General features: G+C 47.5%; 1 protein-coding gene across 1 annotated transcript; it reads right to left on the bottom strand.

The window, feature by feature from the left end:
* Positions 1–269: 269 nt before the first annotated feature.
* LOC147669043 (uncharacterized) lies at positions 270–11,584 on the bottom strand. The gene is made up of 3 exons (XM_086948265.1): positions 11,392–11,584; positions 1,937–2,986; positions 270–1,195 (listed from the first exon to the last, which is right to left on the bottom strand). Exons 1-3 carry the CDS (start codon positions 11,582–11,584, stop codon positions 270–272), a joined length of 2,169 nt encoding a protein of 722 aa, XP_086804391.1.
* Between the last annotated feature and the right edge of the window lie 488 nt (positions 11,585–12,072).

The following is a 12,072-nucleotide window of genomic DNA, read 5'->3' as shown; positions in this document are numbered from 1 at the left end:
TCAGTAGTTCGGGACAATGGACCTACTTCTAGAGTAACTGGTTTTGAAATTTCATTTACAATGGGCTTTCCTGAAAATCCAAGGGAAACATTTCTAGAGCCTGAGAGCGGAGCCCCTGGAACCTCGTCATGACTGATGGTAGTCCTACTTGCCCCTGTATCAATCAGAAACTTTCTGTCTTTCCCTAATACTTGACTGTGTACATAGGGACCCTCTTGATCTACAGGTATCTCGATGAGAGGCAAGCCTACCTCCCTCTCTAGGCTGTTTCATGAATACTGCTGGTATTCTGGATACTCGGACTGTGCATACTGGTACATCTGCTGTGTAACATGCTGTGTTGCAGCGATAGGCTGCGGTATTGTAACTGTCTGTTGTGCATTCTGTGGTAACTGGGAAGTCTGTGAAACTTGTTCTTGTCTAGGCGGACGTGGTCTCTCTTTAGTCTTACCAGTAGCTATATTGTGTTTCAGAACTGCACACTCGTTTATAAAATGACCTGGCTGTTTACAATAATTGCAGGTCCCTTTAACGGGAGCTGCAGGATGACTGGCTTGATTCGTACCCCTCTTCTGACTGTCTTGGGGAACAGATTGTGCAACGAATACTTTCATTTTCGTGTCTTTCATACGTCTCCTTTCGTGTTCTTGTTCCTCCCTGATTCTGTTCTGGTGATACTGGAGCATCTGTAGCATCTGTGACGGAGTATTAGCTTGCCATGTACTTTCGACTTTTAAAACTCGATTTTTAACTTGTGGGCTTGAATTCTCGACTAGTTTAGTGACAAAAAGATGAGGGTATGACTCGCTACTTGTCTTCAAACCACTATTAATAATAAAACATTTCTCGAATCTAGAATAAAAATCACTAGTATCTTCGTCTTGTTTCTGTTTGCAGGCTGAGATAGCATCCCAGTCTTCCTTTTTCGTGGCTAGTAATCTTGGCAAAACTTGTATTAACAGTTCGGGCAATTCTTTACATTTATCCCCAAGACCGGTACCTGGTACTCGTGTATTATCTTCAGCTTCTAGGGCTGTCCAATCTATCTTTTTCTCTCCCACCTCCCATTCTTTTTCTTTGAGTTTCTCATATATGCCCGCAGGCAACAGGACCTTTAACATTTTAATGATATCAGGATACGTGTATTCTCCCATACGGAGCATGTCCTTTAATTCTCGATGGAACCCTGCTGGATCTTTATCATGACAGGGAATTAACTTTTTCATTTCTAAGAGTTCCATCTTTGTGATGGGGGTGTAAACAAACACTCGTTCTAGACCACCACCCTCTTTCTTGACTGGATGTACTTCTCGTAACGGATTCTGTCTGTCTATGTAGAATGATTTACTTTCTGGGGGTGAGACATGAACAAAATGCGGGTTCAGGAACGTTCGGTATTTGTGGCGCTGTTCTAGAATGACACTAATTAAATCGGTACCTAGACCTTTCCATCTGTACTGTAGTAACTCGTTTAATACATCATGTAGCGGACCTGGATCGGAATGCTGATCCTCATACAGTGTGATGAGGTGCTGGGTCATATACATACCCACCAGTCGCTGCTCGGCTGGGGGCAGTTTCAGAAACATTTGTGCCACTATTTCGTCTGCAAAAGTGGTAGAATCAGTAGTCCACCGGACTGCTGATCGGGCTAGTTCTTGTTCACGCATAGTACTAAGTTCACCATAACCTATTCGTGATTTCAGAATGTGATCGGTAGCTTGGAATACTTGTTCTAGGGAACATTGTTCTGGTACTGGAGTGGGAACAGTTTTCTTGTAGTCTGGACGTGAATGTCTGTCGGAAAGTCTAGTTCTACCTACATACGCTATTCTGGAAGGATTCTCGTCGTCTACCTCTTCCGTAGAAGAGTCATTTTCTTTCTCGGTTGCTTGTATTGCTTCTCGTTTCTCGTGTAACTTTATTATTTCTTTACGGATTTTCTTGTACATACTCTCTATAAAGTTCTGTGTCTTGTGTCTTCCCTCGGCTATATGGTCACTCCACCTAGTCAGGACTTTCATTTCTTCTGGATCTTTTCCTGGATAATCTTGTTCTCTTATTAAACAGTTAATTAAGAACTTTAAAAGCATGAGCTGAGTCTCGACTTTTCTCTGAACCATGGCTTCGCGAATACTTTCTGGATCTCTTCCTGTACGGATAAAACGATATATTCTGTCTAGATATTCTTTCATATTGGGCAGGGTGTCCAAATAGTCGGTCACCCTTCTTAAACGTAATGAATATATGACCATGTGGCCATCGCCTGAAACTGGATCATAACGACATTCAGTAAGTGCTCGCTTGATATCTGTGACGGTATGAACTTTTGGCGTACGCTGTAACGCTAGTTCATGTAGCGTCATACGTCTGTGTTGAGGCGGGGTACGAGGAGAACCTCCCCCCGCGGCTCCTAAACTGGAATCGTCGGTGTGCACTGTAAGTGCTGGCAGAGTGACTGGTAGAACGGGTACATGTACTGTAGGCTGGACCGGGGGTGCTGTAACATTAACTGGACCCACAGGACCAGTGGCTGGAGGAACAGGAATTACATTATTTACAAGAGCTGGCGGGACAGGATTTGCATATTCTGGGACTGTGTCGTCCAAATAGGACGAGAGAAAAATATCAGCTGCGGTCGGTTTATGACGTAGCTTAGTCGGAACTAGTGATGGCGGAAAATTACTGGATGCTTCCGGGGTTGCTTTTGGCAAGCCCTCGGCAAGAAGAGGGTACATACCCTTAACAAGGGCATTTCTCTGTCTGTCTGACTGTTCTGCTTTGACTCGTTCACCTATTTCGATTAATTCCCTTTCTTGGGCTTTCTCTGAGCATTCTCTACTTAATTCTGTTTTTCTGAATTCTTTTTCGGTTCTTTTATGAGATTCTTTGCGCCATAACTCGATAGCATCTTTCTGGGACTGTCTGGATTTCTTTTTCCATAATGCTTCTTCTACTCGCATGATGCACTCGGCATCCCATGTGCCTGTGTGAAATCAGACGAAACCGATGTACATAGACAGCATTCATTTCCCTTCTTCTCCCACTCCTCTCCCTGTGGGCTCCATAGCTACTGTAAATTATTGATCGTATCACCCTGTCAGTAAGAACCCGTACCCTTATGCATATGTACAGCCGTTCCAGGCACCATGGCCTTCCTACCCACTGGAATCCCCAGCTTCCCTCCTGCGCGTATCTTGCACTCTCTCTCTCATGTATAGACCACGAAACCCTTTCCCTTTGCACGATCCTGATGTGAAAAGGTAACCCTCCTGCTCGACCCAGGCCTTCCTCATTTCCCTCTCGAAGAAGCATCCTTCGCCTCAGCTGACATAGCCCCCCCCCCCCAGATGTATCTGACTGCCCCTGTTCTCTCATTTACAGGTCATAAGATCTCTCTCTCTCTCTCTGCGCGACTCTGGCCCTGCATGCACCCTGACCCCCCCCCCTCCTTCTCCTCATATGAGCAAGTCATAAACCCTCTTCTTCCGCAAAGCCCTGCCCTTGAGAGTCTCGGCCGCGCCTGACCAGCACCCCCTTCCCTTCCATGAATGTCCCTCTATTGACGAGCCCTCCCTCCGCGCTCGATTGTCCACGTAGGCATGAATACCACTCCTTTGATGACCCCTTCCCCCGAGTTCGGCTGACCACACATGTCCGAGGCCATCGCCTAAGCCAGGAGATACCATTTACTGCCCTTATTGTATGCCTAGCCACCCCACCCCCTGGGCCATGATCAGGCGCACACATCCTACGACACACTCAGCTGCACGATCGCCCTCCCCTCTTATCAGCAGGTCAAGGGTCCCCATTGTGAACGTATGTGGAGTAGGATCATCACGAGGATTATAGGAATGTTTTCCTTTTGCGACATACTGACCTGATTGTATCATCAAATGTTCTGCAATGTATAAAAGCAAGAGTCTCAAGCTCACTTGTTAGAGCACCTCCCGAAAGACACTGTGTTTCGTGTCCGAAATGACTGGCTCTCCTCATGAGAATTAAACTCTGTTCTTGATTCCTGCTTCCAGCGCCCGTCTCTTTATTTGGTAAATTATTCGGAATGGAAACTAAGAGGCGGTTTGCGCCAGCAGCCTGGGCATTGATAGAATTATGGGCTCACTTTCAACAATTGGCGCCCCACGTGGGGCCCATCAGTGACATAGGGTTCGGTAAGAGAGATCCAGACGAAGAAGTGAACGTCTAAAATGATCGGAGCATACCTGCCTTGAGAGGGCCCTAGCCCGGCTGCCGATCGACAGAACTTCACCAATTCTGAACGGACCTCTCTTGAGTGACCTATTGTCCTGACTGGAATCCCACAGGAATGCTACATGGAGTAAGAGAACGATCGGGCGCTGGAGGAGGGAGTCGAAGAACTGTCCGTATGGTCCGGTCCGGGTAAGATTAAGTAGGGTGTTTTTACGCCTGATTGGTAGGGTGGCTCTGTCCACCTGATTGATTGATTGTTTGTATTGAAAACCGGTATTTGTATACTGGCATTGTTGGTATTGGTTCAGTTAGCTTTGAGGGCTACTTGACATATTGGTTCTCTTTTGAGAACGAGACATTCTCTGTTTGCAAACAGCGGCGAATAGGAACGTCGTCCCTCTTTGCAGATAGAGAAGGGTAGGTAATGCAGACTTTTGTCCCCGTTGTAATCCGTCATGCCTACTTTTCTCCCCACTGATTGTTTGAAGTCGATTAATAATCGATTGTTGCTCTTTGAGATCTTCCCTGTCTACAAACTGAGACGAGTAGAAATATTCTGTCTTCCTTTTTGGATAGTGAAGGGCAGGTAATGCAGACATTTGTCCCCGTTGTAATCCGTCATGCCTGTTTTTCTCCCCACTGATTGGTTGGTTGCCTGGACATTGTTGTTCCAGGAATTGTTTCGTTTGAGGTATTTTTTATTTGCAAACAACGTGAAATAGAAATATTCTGTCTTTGCAAGTAGAAAAGGGTAGGTTATGCCCCTTTGTGAATTCGTCAGTCCTACCCACTCCCCACTGGTTGGTTATTGTGGGGTAGCTCGCATGGTCCGCCCAGGAGACTACTCTTATGGAGGACATATGCTCTCTACTCATGGGCCATTTAATAGAAATAGACCGACTGGTCCGTCCAGGAGGCTACCCTAGTAAGTGGAAGTACATCGCTCGGTCTGTCCAGGATGATACCCTAATGAAGGAATATATGTTCCCCTTTTGATCGATAATCTCGTTCCACCCCGGACCATTTATTGGAGGGGACTCGTCTGGTCCGTCCAGATGTACCCCCCTAGTGAAAAGGACACATAAAAATATGAAGTGATCACCGTTCCCTACTAACAGAAAGCTTTAGCTCGAAACACGCTAAGGAAGAGAAAGAAAAATAAAAAGAAATCAGGCTAAGTCAGTAACCCCCTGATGAGCTTTTGACTTCACCAAAAATAAGAAACATTAGAAATAATTCGTAATAAGAAATGTAAAATGGCGAAAAGATTCGATAGCAGAACATAGCCACGAGGTAGCTAGGCTTCACTGCCTGTTCCTGTTCCCAACATGTCTGCCTCATTGCCCGCCCCGCCCAAATAACGGCCACATGAAATAGAAACAACTCAATAGGTACCTACCCCCGTTCCGGAAGCTCCCGAAGTGCAACAGGTCCGCGGTTACGCCCATCCGGAAGGCGAGGCCTGGAGGCACGAGGGACTCGCCTGGCCACGGTCAGGAGGAGATGATGTTGGGCAGGCGGTCCAAAGGATGACAAGGACCTCTCCATCTTCTCCCTTCTGCCGCCCTGCAGGCCGCGGGGAGAGAGGGGGCTGTCTTGCCTCGGCCACCGACCACCCCTCTCTCTCACCCGATCCGGCTTTTGCCGAAGGCCGACGCCAAGGCGAGAACGGCGGCGAATCAAGTAGTCCCGCCACATTTCAAATCCGCCGCATGCCATCGCCTGCTGGTCCAGAGCCGAAGCCAAGGCAAGAACGGCGGCGAATCAAGTAGTCCCGCCAGATGCCAAATTCGCCGCCTGCCGCCGCCTGCATAGGTGCAGGCAGTCCCGCCACATTCCACGCTCCCTGGAGAATTGAAGGTAGTCCCGCCATATGTCGCCAAGGGAAAGGGGGGGGCTGTCTTGCCTCAGCCGCCGACCACCCCCCCCCCCCATCGTCAATGGCTGGCACGGCCAATGTCGAAAACGATGGAGCCGGAGAACGGCGCGGGGTCGCTGGAAGGGGGAGGTGGCGCGAACGACCCTCCCCCACCTCCCTCCAGGTGGAGGCTTCCAGCGACACCCCAACACTCTTTGCTTAAAGAGGGTCAACATCAAAAAGAGGTCTTCTGCCCAGGACGGGCACCCGCTCCATATCGCCTCTCCTCGACCTTGAAGATTCTATAAGAGCCGGGGGGCCCCCGACCCTCTGCATGGGTGCCCCCGCCCCCTTCGCTGGGAACCACGACATCGGTGCTACTCCTGCCGGCACCAGACTCGGATCGGAAATGGCTAAGATGCCGCCACGGCACAGGCTTGTTCAGTTCCGGAGGAACACCAGAATGACCCGGTAGGAAAATTGTTGCCGCCCTTCCCACTCTTTGACTCATGGTCCATATTTGTTAGATTGTTAACCACATTGCACGAGACTTTCTGAACTGCCAATGGAAAGTTCTGGGCCAACCTTACGAGACTAGAGACACTCTGACTGTGCTAGAACTTGCCTGACCCCACCCAAAATGGCGCCGACCCAAAATGAGACGTTTTTAATGAACTTTGTTGCACCCTGATTGCGCAAGCTTTTTACCCCGAGATATATATAACGTTTGAATAATGAAAGTAGATATGAAGGATATTGAGTATGTGCTTGGACAATGAATTGACTTAAGGGTGGGTACCGATTATGAGTTGAAAAATGAATTGGTGTAATTTAAGGTAATGAATGAACATTGGATAATGTATTTATGAATTTATTAAAGATGAATTACTGACATGCATCATGCTTGCTCTGTAGGAGAGTTTAATATGATTTTATTGCACTGCCGCACTTTATGCAATGAACTGCCACCAGCTTCGTTCTTCCCATGTACAGTTCCAATCTGCTCCGTGGCTAGTCCACCGGGTTGTAGGCCTGTATTTATGTGTCAACACTTTTTATTAAAGGTATTTTGAAAACGAAAGCATAATTGTAGCGGTTGCATTAATGAATTTTGAATGTGTTACTACTATGAACAACGAGAAAGTATGATGAAGGTAAGGGGTTAAAAAGGACCCGATATTCAGCAGCCACACTATGTGTTACAGGCAGCCGGAAAAGTGCTTTAGAAGCCCTAAAACGACACCACAGGAATGCCACCTGACCGCCACCCTTGTACCCGATGGAAAGGGGTTACGACCAAGTAGCTCATGTCACACAGATCGTCAATGATTATCTGTCTGACCTTTCTGGTCCATCTGGGCTTAAACGCCGTGATGGCAGGGAAATGCACTACGTGGAAATAGGTCGAGTATGTGGTAGGTAAAGCATTTCCGGATTACTGCACGTTGATGAGGTTTTGAATGTTGCCCCCCCCCACCCCTTCTTTCTCCTCCCTTCTGCAGGTCACGTCGGAACACTGGCTGATGTATGGATGGACGACGACCGAACCGCCGATGAGAGGGGGAAAAAGGGAATATGAGCATGGTCCTTAGGACAAATAAAAGTTTTTTAAAAGACGTAGGCTTAAACATGACTGTTCCTCCTTAGAACATAGCAACGGGAGGATGGACTGACATAGAGACTGGACAAGTACTGAATGACAAAAATAAAATTGACTAGAAACGACGCGTTAAATGAAATGACTGGACGTTTTGACTAGGTAGGGAAAGGACAAAGAAAAATTGTACGGGTAAGGGTTGCCACGGCACCACCCGCCTAGGAAGTTAGAAAATGTTGCCGATGTTCAAAATGCACTGCCCCCTTTCTCACACTCTTGCAGATATAGCCAAGCTGTCCGACTGTTTTCCCGATCAATACTTGCCGTTACCTCAGCCTGGAGAACTTTCCACCAAAGGAAGGAACTGAAAAATGGTTTAAGATCCAACCATGGGTAACTAGCGCAACCAGGTTAATTTCTGATTGACCAACCGAGGTGTGAGTATTGGTAATTGGGAATGCTCGCAGGCATGACACGCGAGAGGGGAAAGGGGGGAAGGGCAGAAAGAGCTAAGCACATAGATAAATAGGATAGTAACGATATGTAGAAAATATAAAAACAGATCTTGTAGACTAACACTTGTTTCCTGTCTTGTCGTGAATGTCTCGTACATGCGTAATATATGTGCTGTCTTCCCTGTCTGAGTTTGTGTGTATGTAACGTACGAATTTATGTCTCCCCTCTGTCTGTATCCATAGGTCACCTGACCTTTGCCGTTCTGTGTTGTGAGCGCACTAAATGACCTATTTTCGTACACGTCTCTCTCTCACTCTCTCTCTCCCTATCTCTCTCTCTCTCTCTCCGCTCCTTTTTATCTCTTTCTCTATCTCTCTCTGTCTCTCCTTACATGTCATACGTGTACCAAATGGCTCGTTTAGATTGCGGACGACTCTCGCTCTCTATGAGAGTCTCCCTATTTGTTTCTCCCTCTTTTGGTAAAATTGTGCCCCACCGGCACCAGTCTGATTTGAAACATATTTGAACGCAAAGGTGTTCAGCGAAATTGACTGAAACTAAAATGAACATCTCTCGCCATGTTACTGCCTCTCCTTTCTGTAAAATGAATGAACTTGAATTGGCCGAGATAGAAAGGACAGGTAAGACGACTAAAGTCCCCCACATCTGGCCATTTATAGGGGAACTGTATGTCAATGGCATCCTATGTCTGTTCTTCAGAAACGAGCGCCAACGTCTAGACTGACACCCAATACCCAGATTGTCCCACCCCCTTTTTGCACCCAAGCGCAAGCGCCCGAAGCATCCCTGCCCCATTTTTGATAGAACAACTTCTGCTGTCCCGGGTATAAACATAATGCCCATGAGTAGCTGTTGACCCTTGAGGAAATGTTGTTTTGCCCGACTCTCGATGATAGCACCCCCGCCCTGTCCGAAAATATGATTGTTCCTGAAAGGAAATGCTCTGTAATATTGAATATGATATGACGCACAGTTGATGGAAATGTCATTTATCCTCATGTGAGTTATAAATAGGACAATGAATAAACCTGCCATAAACTCAGTAGGAATGCTGATACATGCACTACTTGGTAATAGACCTCTGACTGTGACCGATGAGCATAAGAACTCAAATGCGGAGGATTGAGGGAGGAATTCATATGCGTAGATGTCTTCTTCTGCCATTTCTCTAAAACGTTGTCTTGTACCCATTCAAAGATTCGCGATCACCGGAGGAGATGGGTCAGATGTGACGTTCAGCCTGACTGCAGACCTTGGGACACGTATGACATCGACCAGAAGTGGAGCTGCAGAGCAACAAGGCACGGGACGAGACCGCAATTTCAACGTGGAAAATGAAAAATGACGGGCCGCCTCGAAGCCCTCCGACTGCTAACCCACGTGTGCCTGGAGTCTCCGTCTGCCTTCTTTGGGCCCGATTGATGGGCCTGCCTGCTTGTTATCCTTTGCTCCCTTGGTCCCTTTTGTGTGTCCCAGGAACTCTGACCCAACTCCGCTCGCTCTTTCTCCTATCGACTATTTGAACCACACCCACCCACCTTCCCACGTGACTTTCTGCCAAAGGAAAAAGCTGAAATTATATGGGAAGAGGGTGTTGCCACAGAACTATAGGTGCCGAACATAAGGCGCCGCCAACGGACTGTTTAGGGAACAGGACTGTGGTCTAACAGCAGAGGACTGACCGCACCCTGCAACGCGTAAGGATCGAACCGAGCTGGACCTATAGCTCCACCGCCGGTGCTCAACAGCGCCAACGAAAGTACCCGGATTAGAGCCTACCAGTGATGGCTCGCTGATAAAAGACACTGTGACGAAGAGATCTTGTGTATTGAACTGAATTCCACTCTCAACTATCTGGTCAAAACTGTTCATTGGTCACATTTTTTTTTTAAGTCAGAAAGATTTATGCGATGTAGTGCGTTTAATTGCCAGGAACACAACGAAGAAGTAATTTCCTATGTACTGTATTCTTCCCATCACCTTGACTGTCTATGATTGTACGTCACATGTTAGTATCGACAAAGTGCTAATTCGTCAACGATGCTTGTCTACCTGTAATGCCATCAGCTGCGAAAATGATTGCTGCTATGTAAAAAGGGGCGACTGTGAAATCAGACGAAACCGATGTACATAGACAGCATTCATTTCCCTTCTTCTCCCACTCCTCTCCCTGTGGGCTCCATAGATACTGTAAATTATTGATCGTATCACCCTGTCAGTAAGAACCCGTACCCTTATGCATTTGTACAGCCGTTCCAGGCACCATGGCCTTCCTACCCACTGGAATCCCCAGCTTCCCTCCTGCGCGTATCTTGCACTCTCTCTCTCATGTATAGACCACGAAACCCTTTCCCTTTGCACGATCCTGATGTGAAAAGGTAACCCTCCTGCTCGACCCAGGCCTTCCTCATTTCCCTCTCGAAGAAGCATCCTTCGCCTCAGCTGACATAGCCCCCTCCCCCCCAGATGTATCTGACTGCCCCTGTTCTCTCATGTACAGGTCATAAGATCTCTCTCTCTCTCTCTGCGCGACTCTGGCCCTGCATGCACCCTGACCCCCCCCCTCCTTCTCCTCATATGAGCAAGTCATAAACCCTCTTCTTCCGCAAAGCCCTGCCCTTGAGAGTCTCGGCCGCGCCTGACCAGCACCCCCTTCCCTTCCATGAATGCCCCTCTATTGACGAGCCCTCCCTCCGCGCTCGATTGTCCACGTAGGCATGAATACCACTCCTTTGATGACCCCTTCCCCCGAGTTCGGCTGACCACACATGTCCGAGGCCATCGCCTAAGCCAGGAGATACCATTTACTGCCCTTATTGTATGCCTAGCCACCCCACCCCCTGGGCCATGATCAGGCGCACACATCCTACGACACACTCAGCTGCACGATCGCCCTCCCCTCTTATCAGCAGGTCAAGGGTCCCCATTGTGAACGTATGTGGAGTAGGATCATCACGAGGATTATAGGAATGTTTTCCTTTTGCGACATACTGACCTGATTGTATCATCAAATGTTCTGCAATGTATAAAAGCAAGAGTCTCAAGCTCACTTGTTAGAGCACCTCCCGAAAGACACTGTGTTTCGTGTCCGAAATGACTGGCTCTCCTCATGAGAATTAAACTCTGTTCTTGATTCCTGCTTCCAGCGCCCGTCTCTTTATTTGGTAAATTATTCGGAATGGAAACTAAGAGGCGGTTTGCGCCAGCAGCCTGGGCATTGATAGAATTATGGGCTCACTTTCAACACCTGATACAGGCCATCTATATTTCTCTTCGAGATGTCTGGTATAATCAGACCATAAGTCTAGATATATTATGGCACTTAAGCCACGCTTGTGATACATAAAATGTCCTGGACTGTCCCTAGGAGGGACAGGGACTGCTTCCTCGAGCAGCCCTTTTCTGGTTTTTAACTGACGTAATTTAGAGAACAGAGGCATTCTTTTATGCTAGAATCTGAACACAATACAATACACGATAAACACAATAATAACTGGAGAAAACAAATCATTCATACCACGACATTGAAAACACATTAATAAACATTTAAAATAACAGTTCGGACAGAATATTACCTGGAATACTGAGAACAGAACACATGAATTTCTCGAGAACGGAACTTACTAGAGTTACTAGATGCACTGCTGAAACAGTACGAAACATACCGGTCCCATAAAGAGACACGTCAGGACCCGCATCTACCTAGGTGGACACTTCGTGTTGGATCTGTGTACCCAAACCCACGGACCAGAGACAAATTAATTGACCCTGTCTGGATACTACCCCAGCAACGGTACTCACCGGGCAGCAAGAATGGAAGGCCTCGGACTGGACTGGACTGCTACGACGACGGACTACGAACTTCGGACTTCAGTTACGGGTGGGCCTCCGGATACCTCGGACCTTGTACTCTCGGCTTGGGCTCTGG

The sequence above is a fragment of the Lissotriton vulgaris genome, unplaced genomic scaffold (assembly GCF_964263255.1).
Source record: "Lissotriton vulgaris unplaced genomic scaffold, aLisVul1.2 SCAFFOLD_1247, whole genome shotgun sequence".
NCBI classification, from domain to species: Eukaryota; Metazoa; Chordata; class Amphibia; order Caudata; family Salamandridae; genus Lissotriton; species Lissotriton vulgaris.
The sequence above is the reverse complement of the archived record's forward strand: the minus strand, read 5'-3'. Positions and strand labels throughout refer to the sequence as shown.